Source organism: Cariama cristata, unplaced genomic scaffold (assembly GCF_000690535.1).
Source record: "Cariama cristata isolate BGI_N322 unplaced genomic scaffold, ASM69053v1 scaffold14816, whole genome shotgun sequence".
NCBI lineage: Eukaryota > Metazoa > Chordata > Aves > Cariamiformes > Cariamidae > Cariama > Cariama cristata.
In genome coordinates, this window is record NW_009623934.1 from 1 (window position 1) to 25,598 (window position 25,598).

At 36.9% G+C, this 25,598-nt stretch overlaps 1 protein-coding gene across 1 annotated transcript; it reads left to right on the top strand.

Moving 5' to 3' along the window:
- Positions 1-239: 239 nt before the first annotated feature.
- On the top strand, positions 240-23,700 carry CHFR (checkpoint with forkhead and ring finger domains, E3 ubiquitin protein ligase). The gene is made up of 18 exons (XM_009702972.1): positions 240-375; positions 2,466-2,565; positions 9,682-9,791; positions 11,953-12,012; positions 12,166-12,378; positions 13,318-13,533; positions 14,071-14,227; positions 14,461-14,615; positions 15,198-15,360; positions 16,270-16,412; positions 16,828-16,947; positions 17,233-17,316; positions 18,303-18,373; positions 19,383-19,470; positions 19,646-19,753; positions 20,839-20,911; positions 23,194-23,396; positions 23,676-23,700. Exons 1-17 carry the CDS (start codon positions 240-242, stop codon positions 23,234-23,236), a joined length of 2,040 nt encoding a protein of 679 aa, XP_009701274.1. The 3' UTR covers positions 23,237-23,396; positions 23,676-23,700.
- The last annotated feature ends 1,898 nt before the right edge of the window (positions 23,701-25,598 follow it).

The window sequence follows — 25,598 nt, forward strand, 5'->3', positions numbered from 1 at the left end:
GGGGCCGAGTGGCCTAGGGGGAGGGCTTTCCAACTCCACACAAAAGGAAGCGGGCAGGGCAGGGGACGGGGGAGCCCCCGGGGGTGTGAGGGGCTGCGGCGCGCAGGGCCCGGTCCCCGGGAGGGAGAGAGGGCTGCTGGCCCCGAGCGAGCCCTAGCCACCCCCCTCCCCTCCCCCCGGGTGCTGTGTGATGGTGGGGTTTGGTTCTCTTTGTTTGTTTTTCTCAGATGTGAATCCAAATGGAGCACTCGGAAGGAGGCGAGCCGAGCCAGCAGCAGCAGCAGCCCTGGGGGAAGCTGATCCGGCTGGGTGCTGATGAGGCAGAGCCGCACGTCTTGCTGCTGAAAAGAGAATGGACAATTGGTCGGAAGAAAGGTGGGACAGGGACACACTGCGCTGGTGTAGGGTGGTGTTCAGGGGAGAGCAGCGATCCCCCTCCTGGTCTTTAAAACATTGGAAAGTGGTCTGAAACTACTTGGGTTTGGTGCTTTCAACTGTTGGAGGTGCTTGCCAGGTGGTCCCTTATTGCTAATTTACTCCTTGGTGCTGTGTGAAGTTTTACATTGACCTTTTCTTTTTTACCAACTTGTGATGTGTGCACTTTTAAAAGTGAATGTGTGTTTTAGGTTGTCTGTGACAGTTTGTACAAGTAAGAAAAAATGATTGTTGATTCAGAAGACTTTCTGTGCAGCAGTCCTGTTTATGTTCAGATTTTGTTTCTGTGATTAAAATAAGTTGGAACTGCAATGCAAAATGCTTGTGCTTCACAGAAAAGAAAACGCCCACATAAAAGCCCTTAATTCTTCTGGCCATATAAAGATTGCCAACAAATACTGAAAGCTTCTCTGAGAGTGGATTTAAAAGCTTTATTCCCAGAGTCTAGGGCTTTTACTGCTTGCCTTTATTTTAAAGAATTTCATGCTTACTGTACTTAAAACAATCATCGTAGTGTTTTAATTTTTTTACTCTGCCCTGACTTCCCTAGTTTTCAGTTTCCTGTTCATAAGGTCAAGCTATTTGACTGACCAGTCACATTCTATAAATAGTCTTGAACAAACACCAGAAGCTATAGCTCTATGAGAAATTCAGATAATGTATTGTAGGGGAAGTGTTTTGCTTATTTACACTTGGTAATATATGTTTAAATTGCTTATCATTATCTAAGCTGTAGGTAAATTCTTCAAATTTGGGTCTAGTTGAGGGTTATCTTGCAGAAAAAAGATGAATTTTTACATGTTGTATTGCTTCCATAATTGTTTGCTAGTGGATTAATAAAATGAGTGGTTGCAAGAATATCAAGCTTTGGGTCATAAGTATTACTTTGAAAATCTTCAGGAGCATTAGAGATGCTTGTTTAGAGCATTTTGTCCTTCCTGCTCCCATGTGAAAGTCTTAACTCCATAGAAGAGAATACAAATGTTGGCATGCTCCTGAATAAAATTTAGTCTACTCACTTTCAGTGGGCTTTCTAGCATCACAAGTTATGTGGCAACAGTCATCTCTGTAGATGTTGATTGTTCCTTGAATATTGGGCATAGACTAGTGATAAACTATCACCAGCGTGTGTAGTGGTTACTATTTTCCTTCTGGATATGTTGTTCTTGCAGGCTGAGATGCAGTGCACCCACAGTGTGAATAGGTAGAAGTGAATCGTGTTTGTTACTTGCTTACTCAAAAGTTGTAATTACTTTAAATCATTTGAGAGAGATTAGTGGGGAACATTGAACATTCAATGTTAAAGTGAAGAAAAAATACTAGATTTGCTCAGAGCCCCAGAGTCGTAGGTGGGAAGGTTTCTGTCAGGTCAACATTCTCATTATACTTTTCCTGCATATCCCTAAATCTGATATGGTAAAAGTCCTGAGTTTTTAATCTCCCTTCAGCTTTATTAACGTAATAGTGCTGTCAACAGTGATGAGGAAAATGTTCCTATTTAAAAACAAACAAAAGAAAAACACTTTAACATAGAACAGTGATACTCTCTTATTTATCAGCTGTTGGTTCCTGCTACTTCCCCCTCTGTGTAACAGAATGAAGCAGAAGTTAAATCCAATGAAACAGTGTTACAATGATGTGGAAAAAGAACTGGGTGCTCTGTGATGTATGCCTCTAGAATTTAGATTGAACACTTTGAATATGTGTGAATTAATCTCTGCACCACGCTAGAACAGAGTAATTGTGATTTGGTTTCCATCTGTAAGGGGCTAGTATTGGGGGGAGGAAAAAGGGAACTAAACCATCTTGAAATAGTTGAAATAAGCTTATATTGACACATGGGCATATCTCACCGCTTGCATTTATGTATCATATACTAGACTGTGCTGCTGCCTATACGCCATTAGAAATTTTGAACTATTGCAGATGTACATGAGTCAGTTTGTTGTGCATTTATAGCCATGTAGAATGCTGATCTGTCTGTGTAATGTGTATTTTTAAGCACACTGGAAATCTGCTTTCTTTTTAAGGTTGTGACTTATCTTTCCCTGGCAACAAGTTGGTGTCTGGAGATCACTGTAAAATCATAGTGAATGAAGAATCTGGTCAAGTGTCATTGGAAGATACAAGGTTGGTTCTGCTGTGAACTCCTACTCTCATCATCTTTTTAGTCTGTGAAGTGAAATCTTGTGTATTGCTTGAGGCATCAATAGTAAACCCTTCTCTTTTTATTTTCTTTCCCCTCCCCCACCTCACCCCTTGCTTTTACATCTAGGTTTGGGGGTCTTTTGGATCTTTCTAAATTATTTTTTTTTCCTCTACAAAGGAATTCATAATCTCCTGGATGAAAAATACTGTTGATGTAATAGTTCTGTAGCATATTTCTTTAGACTTACGAAAAAAGTGATGCGAGCACTCAAAGGCTCTAAGCATGACTGCCTCATTTCAGGCACTTGTGTAGTGAAGAAAATACCTGCAGTGATGATATCAAAGCATGACATAAATGTGAAGTAAAAATCTGTACTTGTTATAAATCTTTCTGGTATTCAAAATATCTGGTATTCAAAACAGCATAAGTACTGTAGCAGTCTAGCAGTTGTGATGGGCATATCAGATGGAGATTAGAGCCTATTCAATCTAATTTAATAATAAAAGATGTTTGCTAGATTTCTACTATTGATATTTCAGTTTTGTTTCTTTTGCTTAACCACAGTGATTATTTTCTTTTCTGGGTGTTTCTGTATTAAGTTAGAGGTGTGAGAACTAAAGCCCTTAATGTAAAAAGATGTAAGCACATACTTCACTGGAACTACTATTAAACGACTAAGCTAATTTAGTGGAACTTTAGCATATAAAGTTAATTACATACTTCTTCACATACTGAAGGCTAGTGAACTTGCTATACTGGTGAGGCTATTTCCTGTAGAGTTCTAAGGCTACTGTGGGAGTACAAATAGTGCTTCAGGGGTTGTGGGTGGTTTCCAATGGATTTTAGTTTGTTTTCTAGTTTCCTTTATAAAATTTAAGATAGGAATTTGAATGGAAGGGTATTTCTTAGGAGGAGATTGTAACCCTCTTCAAATTTTCATCTGCTTCATTTTTGACAGGATTTTTTGTCTAAGATTGCTGAAAGCTTCTGGTTTGTTACATTTCAAGAACTCCGTGACTTTTTAAAATGCTTCTGTAAACCACATTCTTTTTCTGCCAGGTTACTGCAGTCAGTAAAGAAACAAATAATACTTTCCTGCCAGCTTCCCCCATTTTTCATGTCTGGAAGGCATTTTACCCAAAGACAAAGAAGACGCTTCAAAATATATTGTTTTACATACATAAAGAGGAAATTTCACGTTTGAGCTTTTGAAGGGTATCATGCCGAATCCCTTTTCCAACATACCAGAATGCAATTAATGTATTATTCTGGTAGCTCAGGGTTAGTATCAAATACGTGCTGAGCTTTTGACAAAAATCCCTCCAAGAATATTCTGAAAAGCCGTTGAACTGTCTAATTGAATGACATGCACATTTTGGGGGGACACTGGCAAAATGTATGAGCTTTAGTTGATGATTTTCTTTCAGCAGAATTTTTGCACCTCTGCTCCTTTTCTGTCTCTTGATCAATTAGCAGCTGTGTTGATATTAAAAGGAGTCTTTTTCAGGGTGAGGAACGCACTTCCAGATACTTACATGAGCTATGAATTTATTTTTATTTCCTCAAGTAAAACAGAACATGTAGAATTATTCAGGTTGGAAGAGACCTCAGGAAATCACTTAGTTCAAACTCTGTCAAAGATGGGCCACCACTGGATTTGGACTAGGTTGTTTAGGCTTTCCCTAGTCAGGTCTTGAAAACCTCCAAGGACAGAGATTCTGTAGCCTCTCTGGGTCCTTATTCCAGACCTTAATTATCCTCACAGTGATTCCCCACTTGCCATGCATCTGTTTGAATTAGTTTCAATTTATGACCTTTCTCACCTCAGTAAAGAACCTGTCTCTGTCTTGGTAACTTCCTCATAGGTACTGGAAGGCTGCTCTTAGGTCCCATGTTCACCAGGCTGCCTTCTCCTGTGCAAAACAAGCCCAGTTCCCCCTGGCCCCTTAGCTCATAGGTGCTCTAGCCCTCTCACCATGTTGGTGGCTATCTGCTGGACTTGCTGGAGTTTATCAAGATCTTCCTTCTACTAGGTGACCCAAAACTAGATATAGTATTTTAGATGTGGACTACTGAGTTCTAACTAAAGGGAAATAATAATCACTACAGTTGAGTTTCTGGCTACACCCCTGTTAATACAGCCAAGTGTGCTGTAGGCCTTCCTCACTGCCAGGGCATGCTGCTGACTTAAGCCTAGGTATAAGTCCAAGGTGTATGATCTTATGCTTAGTCATAAGATCCACCAAGAACTCTCACAGGTTGGTCTCTGGCCTGTACTGTTGCAGGTGGTTATTCCCTCCCAGGTGCAGGACTTAGGGTTTGTCCTTGTTGAATGTCATGACGTTCCCGTCAGCCCATTCCGCCAGCCTGCCCAAGTGCCTCTGAATGGCAGCCCAGCTCTGCCCCTGCTTTGGTGTCATCTGCAAGCTTGATGAGGGTGTATTTCCTCTCCACTTCTAGGTTGTAGCTAGAGAAAATAACCAGGATAGGTCCCTGGATATATCCTTGGAAGGCTTATACTCCCAGAAGCTGTGGGGTGGAATGCTACATTTTAGGAAAAAATATCATGCCTAGCTAGGATGTCTAGGAAACGGCTTATAATTGTCATTCTCCAACATTATCTCAAATTTCAAGATGTTTCAAATAACAAATCAGGCCATGTTTGCCTATTATGGCAGTCTCAGAGCGTAGCTGTAAATCTAAGCTTGAGAAATCGTCCCTAGTTTCAGTTGCATGTAGCTGGTAGAATTGGTTTAGACCAATGTCATGATAATACAAGCTAAAGAAATTGTGAATGATGCAGAAACATTCGTGCCTTTTCTTTTTTTTTTTTTTTACTCCTCATCACCCACTGAGGCAGAAGGTGCAGCCAGCAGAAAACTAGCAAATTAAAGTTAATTTTCTATATGACATATTCATGAAAATGTGGGGCTTGTTACAATGGTAGTGTACTAGAAAGGCTGCACCTATGGAGTACTACCAGTTAGCTGCATATACATGTTACACTTCTATGTATCTAACAAAAAAGTGTAAGATCCTTTATGTGTTCTGCTTGCCTGCAAGTTGTTATGAAGTGTGGCTACCATTTGCTGAATCAAGAGACTTAATAGGTTGGTATGACTTGCAGGAGACTATCTGTTCTTCTGGGTCTTCCAATGTTTGTGCCACATATGAGATGAGCTCCAAAAAATCAAGCAGGCTGAAAGAAGATTTTTGAGTGTTTGAGTTGGCAATACAGATGCCCAGAGTCCCAGAAAAATACTACAGTGTCAGCTTTTTCTTCTCTGAAGTGGAAAATAGTTTGGAAACATTGCTGTGGTCAAGCTCAGATTTTTCTGGTGAAGGGGAATGCATTGAAGGAGGCAGCTAGTGTGGGACAGTTGAACTGAGTGGACTTTGTTTCTGTATTGTAACTAAACCAAAGAATATCATCAAATATATGTAGACAGCCAACATTGGTTTTTAGCTTCCTGGTAGCATAATGAGTTCTTGGATCTGCTTTGGAAAGAATTACCATAAATTTGCAGGTGAAAGAAAATGTGTAGAGAACTCAAAATTATTAAGTAAATAGAAGTCTGGAAGTAACAAAAGCCAAGAGTTAGCAAATAGTACAATAAAATATTCACAGACTCGCCCTTTTTTCGGGTATGTTTCTGCTTTATTTTCCAAACTGTGTACTAGTTGCTTTATACTGCTTGAAAGAAAATAAATTATACAAGCTGACCTAACACAGTGGAGAAAGTAGTTGGCTTGCCCTAAGTAAAAGCAGTTGTAAGATTCTCCATTTGAAAAAGAATTTTTAAAGGAAACTAAGGTAATTTTTTTTAAAGACCTCCTCTCTTCTATTCTAGGAATTTATTCTTTTTTTAAGGATTCCAAGTAGAAAGTGATGTTTCAGAGCAGGAAACTATTTACACAAGGCTGATACTCATGTGACAGGCAAGCAGATATTCTCTTTCTGTGGGTAAATTGAGGTTGGTCTTCGGTTGGCACTGGTGTCCTTTCTGCTACTAAATTCTCCCCACCCTACCAGTCAAAACTATTTCTGTGAACATAAAAAGAATGGGGAATGACACAATACAGAAGGGATTCTGTAACTTAATAGAATTCAAAACTCATTTCACTTTACAGTGTGTTCAGGATAATATGCATTTAAATAGCAGATAACTATTAAAACTATTAACCCAGAATCTTTAGCATAAATTACATTCTTTTCATGGATGGACACTAGTAATTACTAAAAAGAAACTGATTGCCATTTTTCTCAGAAGGATACCAAAGTATCTTACAACACATAGACTATTCACCTACTTCAAAAGTAGGCCTGTTCCGAGTGAAACATAGCTGTTGACATCAATTCTGCACAACAGTTGGGACTGGGAAGTAAAGGTAATGTAATGGTGCATTAATGAAACCGTAGAGTCGTCAGCCACATTGGAATTGAGTCAAGGTCTGACTTTTTTTTTCCTTCCACTCTTCAGAAAAGTGACACTGGGACCTTTATTGTTTCACAACGCAGACAGTTTATGTCTGATGGTACTGTTCTTCTCACCTCAAAAATTATACAGCTAGTTGATATGAATTCAATATTAAGTCCTAATGAATGACCTTCATATTTGGGATTCTCATTGTACTTTCTACTTATTTTATGGGGGCCTTACTTTAATTTGAAACATCAGAGGAATGTATAAATGTCATAATTTATCATGTGTGTCTGGTTAAAAAATACCCACAACATTAATCCGATATGTCACCATATCTGATAAATGCCTCATGCTAAAGCCTGGAACTGGAAATGAGAGACTAATGTATTTAAGAAAAGCTTATGGTTTTCTGTGTTAAGTGGTATCAGTTTATTCCTACTTCATCTGGGTCCATGAATGCAAAATAATTTATCCATCAGCTTTCATTGAAGTCTGCATAACTGTGCAGAACTGAAAAGATTTGTCTATTTGTAGTCAATTGGACAGTTACAGTCTTGGGCAGCTATTTCTGCAGCTTGCCTTGTGAGACCAAGCACAAGTGGTTACTAGATGTGTGATGGTTTTTTTTTTTTTTCTTTTTCCAAGAATGCCTTACTTGAGTTATTACCCGTCGTAACTATCTTAGAACTTGGCAGTCACGACAGAGCAACATCATAAAATACATTGTTGTGACATTTTTTTTCCCTATGTTTAGTGAAATACTGGGACTAGGAATTGGCTGTAGAAGCTAAACCTCAGTAACAGAGAATTCTTGTTACTTGAGTTTAGCTGGTTTATTACAAAAGGAGGTCTAAAACACTTAAGACAGATGGGAGATGCATGCTGTGTTTTGCCTTCTGGAAAACTAAGGAGGTCAAATTTTGTGTTTCCTAGTTTTGTTAAAGGACCTCTGACAGGTTTCAGGGATTGTTGTAAGCTTTACTGTTTCTTTGACAATTGAAAGCAGTGCAATTTTTGCTTCAACATAATCTTTTTAATATATTGCCACTAGCACCAGTGTTAATTAGTATAGTTTCTAACAGACGGACTAAAATTCTTTTTTCCTCTTAATTGCTAAACTTTGGCGTTCTTTTAGTGATGTCTCTTGTTCTGCTCGTTCTTTGGTGCTTATGTCTTTCAGGCTAGTCAACATCTGTATGCCTGAGGGAAAAAGGCAAGCTCAAAATAGTTTTCTTTCTTATAGGAGAAGCTTGAAGATCCTTTAATAGAGCAAATATTGATGTCACCCAAAGATTTTTGTTTGTTTCTTGATGTTTGAAGTAGCATTTTTATTTTTTTGTATCTTGTATTTTTGTTGGATTAGTCGATTCAACCATGTAGATAGCGAAAGGAGCTGCGGAGGTAAGAGCAAGAACTGATACCTTGGTCAAGACTTGCTGTAGCAATTCAAAAGGGCTTACTTTTCCTTTTGACTTTTTAACTTTAATGCTTTTGACTTTGTGTCCAAGAAGGTCAACAGTAAGAAGTTCTAGTTTTCTTTCTCTGTTCATGTTACTAAATGACAAGAGATTTTTCCAGGTTGCCTTTTAAAAGAAAAATAATGAGAAGGGAAAGTGCTTATTTCTGAGTAACCATCCCTCTCCTGTAGAAACTGCTCCCATTGAGGAAGGCTGTGTTGTGCCCTGGGCACAAGTGGTGGCCTCCAGGAGGTGGCGGCAGAGCTTTGCTCTTATTTCGTGCAGCAGCTTGCTCTGCGGAGGGGAAAAGGCAGATTTTTCTGTTCGTTTATATTTGATGCTAATTGCTGAGATCTTGAATGGCAGAAGTCTGAAATCTAGAATCCTGCAACCCTGAAAAAGGCTTATTGCAACTGAGCTGGAATTATTCAGTACTTGAATAACTTGACTTGGTTATAAAACACTAATAGCCTGTGTATAAAACATCGCTCATAGTGAAGGAGATATTTCCATTAATCAGCAATACTCTGCATTTTCCTCTTCCCCAATATAATTTCTTCCGTAAGTCTTGGAGTTTTTATCAATATCAAAATAATTAATTCCAGCTCATCTTTTAATTATGTATAGCTGTTTTTCCACCTTACTAACTTCTCGCTTTTGAGTTGCAAACAGTCTAAGTAACCTTGAATTTTAGGGGTTTTACTATTTGAAGCAAGAGGGGAGAAAAATTAATGGTGCATGGCATCCCTGTACAGGGGACTGTACAGGAAAAGTTCCTTTGTCACAGAATATCTTGGGAGACTCCCAGTGTTAACTGGAATACATAACCTAGAAATTTTTGAATAGAACTCCTGTTGTCCTTTCCCGTTTTATACTTACAGGGTGGAGATTATTGTACAGAAATGATGATCTAATTTTGAGACATTGGCCAAATGTCAGGGATCTTTTGTCTGTCTATCTTTTGTCGCCTATTTACCAGTAGCTGCAAATGAGATTTGAAGTCCTAGTACCTCTGCACTTTCGTATTGGGGAGAATTATTTTATTTGTTTCTGGACTTTCCTTTTTTCTTTTTTTCTTTTTTTTTTTTTTTAAATCCTGGCTTGCTTTTTTTTTTTGAGCCAATAGTTTTTCTTCATTAAAAGTATCTTGTGTTTTCCTTCTTCTGTGTAATTATGTAAACATTTATGCTAAGTTAACTTTTCTTTCTCTTTACAGTACTAATGGAACAGTAATTAATAAACTGAAAGTTGTGAAGAAGCAGACATACCCTTTGCAGACTGGGGATGTGATCTATGTTGTTTACAGAAAAAATGAGCCAGAGAACAGTAAGTAGATGATATTTTTTAAATTACATGCTTAGGTTGGGATTTTTTTGAGTCATGAGAGAAAAGAAATATCAGTGCAATTACTCAATTTTAAGACAAATAATTTCTTAATGTTTAAAAACACATCTCTCTAGAAGAGGTCATGGATGTGCCAGTTTTTACAGGGACAAGTCTGAGCAACTCTCTGAAACTGAAATGTGCCTAGAAGTAGTTTGGAAGAATTAATGCATGGAATGGTGACTAATGATGTCCTGATCACATGCCCAATGCTGTTTTTAGAAGTCAAATTGCCGGGATGGTTAGTGGTACTTTATGTATCACATTGAAGCAATTTTTGGCACCAGAAGGAAAGGCTGCAAAAACTTGTTGTTTTATTTTGTGTTTGTGTGGGGTTTTTTTTTTTGTTTTGAAGAGAGAAGTGACAAAACAGGAGGGAGGTGGGAAAAGCCTATAGTGAAAGTAGAATTAGGAAACTTGGGAAAATATTTGTGTGGTCTTAAAGAATCATGCCTCACATGTCTATAATTCTTTTCAGGAAGTCATTTCAGGATGATGCAATTGAAATAACACAATTAGGTTTAAAACAAAAAAAAAAATATTAATGGTGGTCCTTTCTCAAAGGTTTTTAAATGAGCCACGCTAATGTTGGACAGGAAGTAATGTTCTTTCATATGTTAACTGGGAAGAAGTCAGGGACCAAGGTTTAACTGTAAATGCTCAGTTTTTGCAATGGAATGAAATTAATAAAAGATTTCATGAATGATCTGTATTCTCATCTGTCTCAAAGATGTTAATAAATGATTTGGAAAATAACTATTGAGGCAGCAAAATTTTCATTTCATACCATTTCATTTCATACCATTTCATTCAGTTATACAGGATCATTAAATCCAACACTGACTGAAAAGATTTATAGAAAGAATTTAATTGCTCATTATTATGAAATAACAGATGGGGTTCAACTTTGATAAATGGGGAGGACAGAGGGAATGGGCAATCTCTGTTTTTTCACATGTATTGCTGTGCCCCAGCCAACTGCTCTGTCCATTACCATGCAATTCTTCTTTTAAGTGTGAAGTATGTAATATGTAAATTTTAGTAGAGAGCACTCTCTTTCTGGAAAAGACTTTAGATGAAAGAGACATTTTAAATGTGAATTCTCATTACTATATTAGATAGCTCTGAAGTGGAACTTTAAGGTGAACACAGACTTTGTATGGTCATAAGCTCCCCTATTATTATGAAGATAATTGGGTGTACTGGGAGATGGGAGAGTGTAGCATGAGAAATATTTACAGCATGATATGTAAAACATGAGACTCTATTTACAATTTTCATACAGTAATAGACATATGAACTGTTAATCTAAAAAATTCTAGATGCATACATACTTACTACTGAAATACTTCCTTTATGAAGTTGCTATTAATTTATATACAGACAGATCAGACAGATTTATGGTGTCTGATGTAAATATTACAAGAAGCAGTGATAAGCTATATTTATGTGTCTGTATGGTTTGTTTATCTCACAAATCCTTTCTGAAATGGCACTATTGCAGTTAACGCTACTTGGAAGAACTCACTCACACGAATGTTCCAGGTGCTTTGTAATGGACTGAATCACTGATTTCTGTTTGAGTTACCAAGTATTTGACTTACCAAGCCTCCAGTTTTGCTTTTTCAGCTTCTCCATCTTCAGAGACAGAGAGAGAATTTAGATTTGGCATACCTATTTGACCTTTTTGAGTAGTTCTGAAGGAGACATTACTCTAACTTTTTATCAGAAAAAGGGTTGCTACAAACTGAGAGAGTCTTATTTGCTTCTAGGTGGCTGGAGGTGAAAAAAGTAGCAAGTTAGGGGAATCTTTAGAACTGTATTAGGCTGAAGTAAGGTGGAGAAGAAAGGGATATTACCCAGTTGGTTTTATTAGTAGATACTAAGTTAGTTTCTGGATGAAATTCGTGGCATGTCTTAATCTGTATTTTTGAGAGTGCATGTGTGTTACAAAGAAATGAAATAAAATTGATTGAAGAATTCGCCTCTTCCATTGTCAGACACTTTGGAGAAGTGGCCACTTGTGAATAGAAGTTATTTATGCAAGATTAAGGTTAGTGAATTTTTGTTTAAAGATTCTGATCAATTTTTTTTAATCTTTCAGATGTTGCTTATCTTTATGAATCCTTAAACACAAACCATGATGCAACTCAAGAACCAGTAGGTAAGGAAGTAATTCAAGATCCACGAAGAGGAGCTAAGCTCCAATGACTCACGTAATCCTCTTGAGAAAGTTTGATTGCTTGGAATTTTGAAGCCATGATGTGGTGACTGTCACACAGATCTTTTTCTTTCCTTTCCCCCTTTCCAACTGTAGAAGTTAATGTAGAAAACCAATGCCATGTGACCAAAGATACCTCAAGTACAGGAAGAAGTAATGATGAGACCCAAATTACCTCATCACCATCAGCTACTCAGTCTTCCTATGAGGAACCGCAGCCATCTACTTCTACATCTAACCTCTTTAATGCTTCTTCTACCTCTCTTATTGAGTCTGCATCTGTTCAGCAGGATAATCCTTCTACATCTGGTAAGAATTGTGTCAAGTATTTAAAGTTTGATATCCCATCAACTGTTACTCCAGTTTTTAATTTTAACAGATCCCCTATCTGGGTCTTCTAGCATTTGTTCTGTAAAGATCTAGTGAAAATACCAGGTGGATATGTGCATTTTAAGTTTCTGTGACTAGGCAGGGTAAATCCTGGTGGATGAGTATGGCAATTGTGAGAATTGCTTGTGCTCAGAGGGGCAGATTCTATCTTTACAGTACAGTTTTGTAATAGAACACGGTGAAGACTTAGCAAATCTGTGTGGCTCATGTAACAAAGTAAGTAGATATGAGTACTTGTGCTCATGCAGTCAGTCCAAGAAACCGCTCTAATGGTCTCTGTTACTGCTGCCAGTCACCAGTCCCCTTTGCCTTGCTTAAAGATCTAAGACCAAAATATACCACATGGATCCCTAGCCTAGTATCTTGCATTATGTTGGCAAGTGTAACACCACAATGCTGCGTAACTCTTAAAATAGAACTGGAGCAAGAACAACTGTCTAGAAAATGGCATTTGTCAACAGTTCATTGGGCCTTTTAAACATGCTCCTATATAAACAAAGCTTTGCCCTCTGCTGTGATCCTAACCTGTTATGTATGATCAATATTGCATAAAACCTCTACCAAGCATCTTTGTCAGGAAGACTTGGCATGGATAATAGTCTTACGAATAAATACTCTACAATTTAAAGAGGAATGGGGATTTTAAGTAGGGTTACACAACTAATAGTTTGTTTTCCCCTCAGGTCTTCCAATTAGATTGGCTCAGAATGCATTTAGTATTGTTATGCAGACATTGCTTTTTTGCTCCACCTTTTCCTATTCAGATGTGTGTGCATCATTGGGGTTACAGTACCTTTTGTTTTCACATGTTCTATAGCTGTAAGCAGCTTTGTTCATGTTTTTGTTTTTATTTTCCAGGATCACAATCCTCAGTTTTCACTCCTGTGCCTGCTTTCCCCATCTTAGAATCTGTTTGTCTAAAAGCAGTGCATGTCGAACATGAAAAGCTGGATACGAGTACTGAAACTTCAGAAATCACTTCAGAAATCACTGACAAAGAAAAAGCAGAATCAGATTCTCAAAGGACAGGGGAGGAGGAGTGTTTGGAACCTGCTAAGAAGAAACTAAAAGGAGGCCAGTATACTACAGTATTGCATAACCTACGCTGCACTCTTTTATTTTAATGTTATTGTTGAAAGTTAGTTTAAAAAAACTTGATTAGAAACTTAAAGCTATGTCTGTTTTTCATAGAAGCCCCGTGAGATTAACAGAAACATAAGAATCTCTGCTTCTTTTTCTTTATTAATATGAAATAAATTCAAAATGCATGCATATCAAACCTAGAAGATCTTGAAAGGTTATGTTAGTAGGGAATAGGTAACTTTTTTTCCTCCTCACAATGTTATTTTATGTTTTAGTATTGTATTAAATAAGAACAAAACTCACTCATTCCACCCCCTTGCCCGCCCTGAGTTGAGTCAGATCAGCTGTCATCAGTCCTTCTTCTATTTGTTTCTTACTTCTTATTGACTTGATTTCCAGTCCCGTGAAAATAATGTCTTCAGTAGCAGAAGCTGTATATCTTTCAGGCCTTTTTTTTTAACACTTAAATAAAAATAAATTTTAAAAAGATTCAAAACCAACATACTGTGGAATCTTCTGTCTTTGTAGATGAAGATGCTTGTCCAAATCTTTCACCAGCAGCTCCAAGTGAATGTATAATTAAAATTGGCTCTGAAGATGCAAAAACAGCAAATGTGAAACCAGATAAGATGGAAGAAACATTAACTTGCATTATCTGCCAAGAACTGCTGCATGATTGTGTAAGGTATGTATGATTGACAAAAGGTGTAGTCATGTGGTAATAATACAAGAAGTTCAGTGACAACTGTTTGATGAGGCCAGGATATCTAGGTTTTTCACAAGCCCTTCTGAATCCCCCTCATCTATATAGTCAAATCAATGCTAAACAGTTTTTTTGAGTGTTATGAATGTATCTGAAAAATGAAAGATTTGTGTTTTGACTCAATTTCTTTCATTGTTTTCATGTTTGTTTTCTAGCTTGCAACCTTGTATGCATACTTTTTGTGCTGCCTGCTACTCAGGATGGATGGAAAGATCTTCTCTATGTCCAACTTGTCGTTGTCCAGTAGAACGTATTTGTAAAAATCACATCTTGAATAACTTGGTTGAAGCTTATCTGATTCAGCATCCAGGCAAGTTGAACAGTGTGTGTAACAGAATCTGATGTATTTCACACATTAGCTGCATAATTGATGCATGCACAAACTGTTGTCTGTTAATTTCTGTGTATGTTTGTTACTCTGCTGTTTTCTCTGACACAGCTGTAAGAAGACAAGTGCATTTAATATGACATAATAACTTGTAATATTTCAAATACTGTGAGAGAATTGAAGGTGATTTAATACTATCATTGAGTATACTAAGAATTCTTAATTTTACTTTGCTACTTCATCAGGAGAAGCATATACGTTTTATCAGATAGGGCACACTGACTGATTAGGCCACCTAAACTCAGATAGTTCTGAAAAATATACTTGAATATGGATTTAATTAACTTCGATCATGGCCTCTTGAAAACAAAACTTAAGTTGCCTGATACGCTTCCTTTAACAGAGAGGGGAATTTAACTAGGATCTTCTAGAGCTCTGTTATCCAAAACTAAGTTTTATGGAAACGAAAACACAATAATCATAACTGTGTTAATAAAGCAGGGTAGAGATGAGGGATGTGAGGTGTTCTTTTCTTTTGAAATTTGAATTTGGTTCTAAAACCAGATAAATGTCGTAATGAAGATGATGTACGTAGCATGGATGCTAGAAACAAAATTACTCAAGACATGTTGCAACCTAAGGTGCGGAGATCTTTTTCAGACGAGGAAGGAAGTTCTGAAGATTTGTTGGAATTGTCAGATGTAGATAGTGAATCTTCAGATATCAGGTATGTCTAAGTTGTGTGCTTAATTAGATTTACTTATTTTTGAATGCACAAACCCACAAACTGAGCTAGTTTCACAAATGCTGTTATTGCTGATAGTATTTCCCTGACCATTGCCAGAATGAATCTTATTTTTGTTTTCAGGTAAGTTCATTCTTACCAGTAATTATCTTGGCAGTTGTACTGGCTTTCCTACTGAACCTTGAGCAGTCAACAAAAAATAATTAAAATTAGAACTTCGTAGAAGTCCAGCAAGATTTAGTGTATGACCAACAGTTCTATCCTGAATTGTGCAACAGCTTCATGCGAGATATGTGAAATTACCTTTTCCGATTAGGAATTGGCTGTTGCTTTAGAGGAAACAGGTTTCTGGCTAAGATCTTGTCGGGAGATAAAGCAGTCCATGACACTATGAGTGCAGCTGCAGTGATTGTGCTTTCTTATGTGTCTGGAATGCTGCTTTCACCAGGTGTATGGTACTGAAGCAGCTGATGCTTGACCTTGGGATTCCTGGGCACGAAAATATCTCCTCTTTGTTTCTAACAACGAACATTTTTTTTCTGTATGTCTAGAGGGGAACAGAAGAACTCTTCATGTAGATAATTATTCCAACTTTGTTCCTTCTTTGTTCCTGTCTGTCTTGTTCATCTCGCTTCCAGTCACACTGCTATCTTTTTTTTTTTTTTTAAACTACTTGGGAAATACTACAAAATACAAAGTTTTTATCTGTTACAACTACAGCAGTCTTCACAGCTGTGAGGTACTGAGTTATTTAAACTCCCATATGTTACTGGATGAAGAAATTCCAAATTTAAACTTTGAAAATATGACCAACCCTGTCTAGCATAGGGATATGAGTTATATTTGCATTTGTTGGGTGTGATTTCCTATGACCTTATTTTATTCTTTCAGTCAACCATACATAGTATGCAGACAGTGCCCAGGGTATCGAAGACACTCTGTTCCAACTCTGCCTGGCGCAGGCCAAGAGACAGAAGTGGGAGCAATGCAAGCACTGGGAGATGCGCCATCTACATCTGCCAACTTCCCTGCAGGTCAGTGTCATGAAATCTTCAGTAGTGTGATACTAAAATACTACAACTCACACACCCGTTATGAGCTAAGTAAGCTCGCTTTCATAGTACTGTGAGAGTAACACCACTTCACATAGGTGTTCTTTGCAAATATCATGAGATTTGACCATGGTTTTTCTGCGATTGTCCAAAATAGATTGCTGATGATTGATAGTTCTTAAACTGTTCTACATATTGAAATATTTTACCCACCTACATAGTTTAGAAGTCTGAATGCCATTTTCCTGCTCTTTTATAGAATCTTTGTAAAAATGATACTGCTTGCTTGTTACTTTCAGATTTTTATGCTGCTAATATTCACTAAGATTCCTAGTCCAGGTTGCAGTTGTGTACATTGTTCAGTCTATCCTTTTTTTCTGTTTTGTAATTCATCTAGCTGTCCAGGAATATGTGTGTCCTGCTCAAGGAAGCCATGTAATATGCACCTGCTGCTTTCAGCCAATGCCTGACCGAAGAGCAGAGCGTGAACAGAATCCTCATGTTGCTCCTCAGCAATGTGTGTACTTTTTAACTCTTGGTTACAGAACTAAATCTCTCCTTATTTTTAATTAATTTACTTTGAAGAGTGTTCTTTATTTGAATGTTCTTTATCTGGACTCTTGTAGTGGCAGCGTGAAAGAATCTTCCTCTATAAAACTTATTATTCCTCCATAGAATATATTTTAAATGAGAAAGTTGTACTTCTTTTAACCAAGTTTATCAGGGCTCTATTGATTTATAAGAACAATAATTGTTTTGTTGTGTGCAGGTCCTTGTAGGGGTTTTCTTTGTTATTTTACAGGTACAGTTTGTCTGCAACCCTTCTGTCACTTATACTGGGGCTGCACTCGGATGGCATGTTTTGGCTGTTTGGCACCATTTTGTGGTATTGTGGAATAATCTGTTTCTTATGAGCCTGCTCACTTTGCAATAATGTCTGTCTGTCTTGAACTTTAGGTAATTTAAGAAATATAATAGTTTAGTTTGTAGCACAGTCATGCAAAAGGAAACAAAGGTTGTGTCCTCACATCACAAATGTAAAAATTCTCGAGTGATATGTGTCTTAACTTTGAGAGGATTTAACTTCTTGTCTTCATACCATATTGGGCTTGAAAACTACGCTTGTTGAGCACAATGCTTTCACGTATAAAAAGAATTATAGTGTATTTCAACCTAGTAAGAGAATCATACAAATCATAGAATTGTTATGGTTGGAAGAGACCTCAAAGATCATCAAGTCCAACCTTCTACCCAATGCTACCATGCCCAGTAAACCCACTAAACCGTGTCTCGAAGCACCACATCTAAATGTTTTTTGAACACCTCCAGAGATGCTGAGTCCACCACCTCCCTGGGGAGCCCGTTCCAATGCTTAACAACTCTTACAGTGAAAAAGTTATTCCTAATATCCAACCTGAATCTCCCCTGACGCAACTTGAGACTGTTTCATCTTGTCAATGCAAGAACAGTGAAGATCTCATGTTAACTGATTAGAAAAGGACCTTACTCTCTTAAACATGCAGACTTCTGAAACTCAAGGGTTTAGACATTGTTTTAAAAATTAATTATAACGGTTGAAATTACTTGGCTGCAGTTTGAAGCTAATGGAATGTGCTTTAATAGCACTATTTATGCAGCTTAGTAGTAGTGTTTCTGGACTAAAGGTGAAATTGTAAAATCTCAGTGTCTCGTCGTTGATTACCACTGGAAGTTATATATCACATGCTTTAGCATATGTTGAATGCAGTCATTTAATTGGTGCTCACGTGAGCATGTGCACATTATTTCAGGAAACAGAAGAACCTTCAGAAAATGTGAGGGCCATGGGTTGGGGGAAGAAACAGTAACTTTTCTTCTTCTTGTTCTGATTAGAAATAAATCTTGGTGATAAGTGTTTAGATGGAGTCCTAAATAACAACCACTACGAGTCGGATATCCTAAAGGTATGTTCAAAAATCATTATGTATGATGCATAATAATAAACTTTAAAAGTTTAAGATGTACTCACTCGTGAAATGATAGCGATGGATTGCCTAACAGTTACAGTGACAGCATTGTGTCACTTGCAGCACCTGATTCTAAAAGGCAAATGTAATGAGCCCTGAACATTCAGCTGGACCAAAGTTACAGCTACTGTGTCTAGATTGGAAGTATTTTGGGGTGATAATTTGGCTCTTTCAGTCTCTGTGTAAGAGGGCATCATGTTCGAGAGATACCTTCCATTTAGCATCAGCTCTTTCCATACCACCCAAATTAACAGCAACAACAGCAAAAAAAAAAAATAAAAATCATGCAATCTTGATGTTTAATTTCTCCGACATGTATGTCTGACAGGTGCCAAAAACACAAAAATTCTAGACATAATTTCTGAATTTGAGTTTAAATGACCGATAGATACACTGTAGAATTCAGATATGTTTAGTTGTTGAATCATAAAAGAATGTTACTTATATGAAGTATTTGTTAGGGAAGCCAATTTCTACAGTATAAAGTGTAACATTCAAAATATTAACTAAGAGAAAAATAATTCACTAAAAATATACCTGGAAAACAAGGCTTGTTAAATATTTTTTTCCCAGACAAGTCAAATTTCATGCTAGGTTGCATGGAAAGTATTTTGCCCATACCACAACGGGGTTATCTAAATTTGGTAAGCTGGATGAAAATTTGATTGAAGGTAAATGAGAGTGTGACTGAAATGACACTATTTGCATTCTTTTGGCAAAAGTGAGGATCTTCTGGGGAAAAAAGGTAGGGTCGAAGGTTTTATTGGTGATCTGAAAGTATCATGCTAATTAACTTAAAGATACTTAATTTTCACTTGTAATCAGCATCAACCCATTTTGAAAACCTAGTTAGATCTAGATTTGGAAATATTTGAAAGTAAATGGCTTGGTCACTCTTTAATGTTGGAGATTTTTCTGGATTAAACACTTAAATTGCTCTTTTCAGGATTACCTGGCATCCAGGGGTTTGACATGGAAAAATATGTTAAACGAAAGTCTCTTAGCTCTTCAAAGAGGAGTTTTTATGTTGTCAGGTATGTGTTATGTTCATTTTTGTACATGTATAACTCTTTGTCTGTATATAACTCAGTAATATTATCAAGAGGTTTGAAGTTCTGTGAGCATGACCAGTGCCATCATGACATTTTTGTTAAATCTGATTTCTCAAGCCTTACACTGACATTACGTACAAACTGGTTTTCTCCCCAGATTACAGAATTACTGGGAACACAGTACTTTGCTACTGTTGTGGCCTTCGCAGCTTTCGAGAACTTGCCTACCAGTACAGGCAGAACATTCCTGTTGCTGAATTGCCAGGTGGGGATTGCTTCACTCAGTAAGGGGCGGGGAGTAATTTAAAGAGTTAAAGTCAGTTTTAACCCTGTATTCTTGGTTTTTTTAGCACCTTCATTTAGCCCAGTGCAAATCTCTTTGCAGAGCTAATAACTTATAGTGATTGCTTTACTTGTCAGCTGCTAAATTTGGGTGCAGTTAGTGTCAGACTCCCTAATGGAACCTTTTCTTTCAGTATGATTTCTCATCTGTAGAATAAATATATCTGCATATTGAAAAGAAGAATTCAGTAAAATCCAGAATATACAGCAACTAGTTCCTGTTGACTAATTTAATTTATTTTCCCATTTAAATACATAAAATGATGCACCTCCTGAACAATTTCACCAGCTCTCAACTAGGAGCAAGAATGTTTTCATAGATTAATTCTAAATCTGTTTGCATTTACAGTTTTAGCATAAAATAGCATGCAACCAACTGTGCCTCCTTCAATCCTAAATCTGTTGGGAACAGAAGCTCTTCCAACAGTCTACTTTTAAATGTTGCTTTTGTCCATCTAGTTCCTGTTGTTAATAACAGCTTCCCTGTCTAACTGTTGAGAACTCTGCTTCTGCAGCTGTGCTTAATGGGAGACAATCAGTCTACCTTGTTTCTCCTTAGCATTGCTTTTCATTTTAATGTAAGGGCCTGCTGGACAGCTGAGTTACAATGTATGTAAAAGTGGGGGAAAATAAACTCTACCCAAATTAATAAAGTTTTCGTTTGTGTGGAAATGTATCTAGACATATGCCTAGTGTCTTAAACTGTAAAGTCCATCTCAACTAAATGGTAAAATTTCAGTTGACAGCACTGAGAACCAAATCCTTTCATCATAAGTCTGCATGAGCCAAATATTCAGTAAATGAACTTTTTGTCCTTCACTAAGTCTTTGCTTTGTTTCTGGAAAGGTGAACCAATATAGTCTACAATAATTTCTTGACAATCATGTCTTGTTTCTCTACAAAGCCTGCTCTGATGAGTAGCCACCATTAGCAGTGGCTTAATAATCTACATCACCTTATTTAATGACTTCTGTAATAAATGTAGCATTTCATTTGCTCTTTTTGTAGTGACTGTCACATCACGTCCTGATTGCTACTGGGGGCGCAACTGTCGAACTCAGGTCAAAGCACATCATGCCATGTAAGTAATAAAATTTAGAAAATGGTTTTGGTTTTTATTTCTCTTTAAAAAAAGCAACAACAACAAAATCCATTGTTCGAAGTGACAGAAATTGCATGAGTAACACTACTGCAGCATAAGCAAAATTGGGTGAGCTTTGGGTTTTTTTTTTTTGTCATTTTTGGTTTTAACACAACTTTGAAATGAGCCCTTTGTGCATGTCAAAACAGCGCTTCTGGTACTTGTACGTTGATGTAACCCATTGCTGACACTTCTTTAGTGTTGTTTTCCACCCACAACTCCCCCTTCATTCCTATTCTTCTCCCACTGAAGCAGCTTCTCATTTGCTTATGTCTGGGTGCTTCTTAAAATCCCTGTGTATACAATAATTAGCCCTGTGCAATTTCCATTTGAAACTGAGAGACAAGTCTAGTGAAGTGGAACATACTTTGAAGGGGTAAATTGGTGGGAATAATTTGCAACAAGAGCAGTAAGAGAAGTTTGGAACATGTAACATTAGGAAGCTGGTGTGGCTTAGCAGTTACCAGTTGGAGGAGTTTCTAGGTCTCATGCCTCTAACCCAAGCAATCTAGCATATGGTGAAAATGAAATACTGAGCCTGAAAAGAGATTAACTGTCTGCTTCTCAAGTGTTTTAATATATCTAGGGGACATGGACTCCTGGTATCTGCTCATTCGTGGGAAATGTCCATCCAAAATAAATCAAGGTCCTTGATTTAAAAAAATCAAGGCCACTGATAAGCAATGCAATTTTGTTCTTATAAAAAGATGCACATGTGGTAAGACAAATATTAAAGACTTGTAAAACAAAACAAAAATTATCTGCCTAAGAGCTAACTGGTTCCAGGGAGGGTAGAAGAATCCTTCTTGCTTTATGAATAATTCTCTAAATTCTCAGTGAAATTTAAGATAGAGGAGCTGTTACCCCTTATTGAGAAATTGCTCTAACGAATAGTAGACTCTGCAATATCTTTCTAAAGCTGCAGTGAACATATACACTTAGCATAATTCCTTTAATATTTCAGGTACTATGGGTTGAAAATAACCAGTCTGTACAGCTCAGGCAAGCAGATCATAAGAAATACTTGTAAAATATTCATCCCCAGCCTCTTACAAATTCAGAGAGTTTTAGCAAATAACTTTCAAAAATAATTTGGGATTTAAGTTGCAGATGTAATTCAAAGTACCGCTGCTACCTCTAACTTCACATTACAGGATTGTCTGTGTTCCCAGAGGAGATTTTGTTTTGATATGTTAGAGAGTTAATTCAGTATCAAAGTACTCACCAGTTGTCTTTGTTCATATTGCGGTGGATAATTTCATCTAGAATAGAATTTACTGAGGGTTTTTTCCTTTTTTTCTTTTTTCTTTTTTTTTTTAACTTTCAAGCATTAGCTGTTCCTAGAACTTTACTGGCTGCTGCTTTTAGTTCCTAAAATCCATAAAAGCAAACAATCCTGTCTTACCAGTCCTAGAGATCCAGTTATGTTTCTTTTACTGAGCTAAACTGTTTTGCTAAGTAGTTTGGTTATGTAAGCAGGGTTTCTTTTCTAATCTTTGATCTAAATTAGGAAGGAGAAAATTCATGGTCTCTTTTGCATCAGCTCTTCCACATGTATATGTATACACACACACAACACCCCAACTTCTGTTTCAGTTATGTATTAGGGGACACATAACCCAAGTAAGAGAAAAAGACTGAATAGTGAGATGTTTGAGAATTGTGAAGAAGTGCCTTGTAAAAAGTTGTGTTATTTAATTCATGAAGACAGGCTTGTCATTCCCATAAAACCTAAATAATGCAGATTTAGAAAAACTTCTTTTTCTTTCCACAAGAAGATTCTAAGCCAGTGAAAGAACACGTTTATGTTGAAATGTGTTGTTAGTCTGGTTAATTCTAGTTCCTAGGGACTTGTGTAATGCTGTCTACTAAAAATTACTAATGTCTCACAGGGCAAAATTAATTCACTGATTCCTCTTTTAATTGCCTTCTGAGTTTGAAGTATGCAGAACTATAGAGGAATGCTTTTAATAACAGGTTTTCTGTGTACATAATAAAGCTAACAAGGGTTAGGCAGGAGAGATGTTGAAAATCCTGTTACAGATAACATGGTAGTAGAGTACAATCTAAACAGGTTCTGAAAAATAGATATGTTAGCATGTAAATATTCTGCTTTAAACTGTTTAACACTTAAAATACCCTGTGAAAGATGCTGACTCTTTTTTTGTTGCATGACTTCTGAGAACTTTGTTGTGTTTTAATACTTTTTTTTTTTATTTCAGGAAATTCAATCACATTTGTGAACAAACACGATTCAAGAACTGAATACTTGTAGTCTGTAGAGAGGGGACAAAAACCTGTTACACTGCTTGTACAGTTTAAAGTTCAGGGGATCTTCTCAGTTCCCCCATAGCAGGGAATTAATAACTTTTGCATCAGGTAATCTGGTGTGAACTTTTTAATTTGTAGAATTTTACAGCTGTACGTGAATAAGGTAGATTTTTTTTTTTCCCAAGAAAGTTCAGCAAGCATTGCATTCCATCCTCGTGACTACAGTGTCCCTGTATCAATTCAGTGAAGAACACAAACAGTAATCACACACACAAAAACCAGCCATATCTTGGGAAGACCTAAGAATAAGGAGTGTATTTGCACTACTTGTGAAGAAACTAGGAAAAATCCTTAGACTTAAAATAGAAATGTTTTGTAAAAGTATCTGGTGGATATTTCAAGAGCCATTAATATTTAAGAAGGAAATTGTCAGTGTATATTTGTAACTGCGTTTTGCGGTAGTCTGATATTTTGTCACTACCCCATTGCATTTGGGCTAGAAACCACATTAATGTTCACTTAAAAAAAAATTCCGTCCACTAAATAGCTGTTTCAACTTAAAGCTTCTACCATATGTGTAGTGTTATAGTGGAAGTAGTACAGTTTCTTTTCTTAGTTTAGTCATGTTGATGTTTTTATTCACATTAAATTACAAAAATAATTGCACAAAAATCTGAAAAATCACATTAAAAGTTGGGGTAATACTTGAAGCAGAGCAGACTTCTGCTAATATTACTTCTGTAGTGTTTTATATCAGAAGACCAAACAGTGCTTTTGACATAGAGCAGCCAGTAGGACACACTGGTTCATTTTTTGTATTTCTTTTTTGGTTTGATACCATATGCTAAATATGTACCTCTGCATTGCAGCTGTTCTCTAGCATGCATACACTGGTGAAAATGTAGAAAAAGCTATAATTTAAAGCAGAATATAGCAGCTTTACTGGAAGGAACAATCTTACAGAAAATAGTTCAGTTTGGACAAATTGTAGCAATATGGAGGCATTCAAGTAAGGATGATGAAGGGGAACACTGGTGTCAATGACATAAAAAAATGTAGATTTTATTTTCATGCCTTCTGCAGAGCTCGTTCAGGAAATGTCCCAAGCATCATTAAAAAAAAAATAAAAATCCCAACACATCTTCCCCTCCCAAATTGATTTGATCTGTTTCATCATAATCTGGTAGCTAATGTTGACAAACCTCAACTGGGACCAATTTTTCTTTTTCATCATACCTAGAAGAGTGAAACAGAATGAGAAGAAAGCATACAAAGTTACCTCTGTATATACCATATTGTTTTTAAGTATGCCTTATTTTATGAGCAGGTTTTATACTTTGATGTTAAAAAGTGTGCACATGGTATCTTGTGATATAATGGAGCACAAATGATGCAGCACATTGTGTGTACTGGTGTCAGTGAATTAAAGAACTATTTCCAGTAATGCACATCTTAAGATGAATGCTAATTAGAATGATGTATTTCAGTTTAGATTTTTATTTTTTAAAATAGCTGTTGCAAGATGGGTCTGTTGACCATGCCCGCATGCTATTAAAAATACACTTTGGTGTGGACTTCTCTTCCTAATCTCTGGGCATTTTCTCCTGTGAGTAGGATTGAAATTGGATCTGGAATAATACTTGAAACTTCTTTTAACAACAATGGTGTGTTTCTGTCTTTTAGTATTATTAACAATGTTCTGTTGCTTCTGTATTTGTATTTTATGTTTAGTTTTTTTTTTTAATGGTTATTGTATCTTCTCAGGACAACCATTCCCAGCTGTCCTTGATCTCATTTTCATCTCTGGCTGTGCATGTAGCAAATTGAGTGCAGTTGTGGAGATCGAGCCTTTGCACATTATATGCAGAAATGTGCTTTGCATTCTCATTCACCACTTCCCACACCCCAGATGGGCTTTCAGCACAGACTTGTCACTGTGCTAGTGTTCAAGCCTCTTGTGCTGAATTTTTTTTGTTGGTCAAGAATACTGTGTCTACAGTACTATGTAGAACCTCACTTGCACTTACTCAATTTATGTTTGTGTAGGGATATATTATGTGACTTTAAGAAAAAAAAAAGTTGGGGAAGAAAAACAATGAAACTCATGTACTTAACATCTAAACTACCTGTGCAGTAGAGGTTCTTCAGATTCCTTTTATAAACACCTCTTCCTTTTCCCTGTTACAGATAATTAATCTGCCTTTCTATGCATATAGGATTGCGGTAGTGCAATGGAATGAAGGGATTTTTTTTGTCATTTATATTGTACCAGGAAGAGATGAGAAATTAACTTGCAGATGGGGAGGGTGAATAAATCCTGATCTTTATATGCTCTTAAGTAAGTAAGAGTATCTGT

Coding starts and splice junctions, on each gene's coding strand:
- CHFR (XM_009702972.1), top strand. CDS start 240: ATGGAGCACTCGGAAGGAGGCGAGCCGAGCCAGCAGCAGCAGCAGCCC. Junction 19,754..20,838: donor TCCTGTTGCTGAATTGCCAG/GTGGGGATTGCT, acceptor CTCTTTTTGTAG/TGACTGTCACATCACGTCCT. Junction 20,912..23,193: donor GTCAAAGCACATCATGCCAT/GTAAGTAATAAA, acceptor TTTTTATTTCAG/GAAATTCAATCACATTTGTG.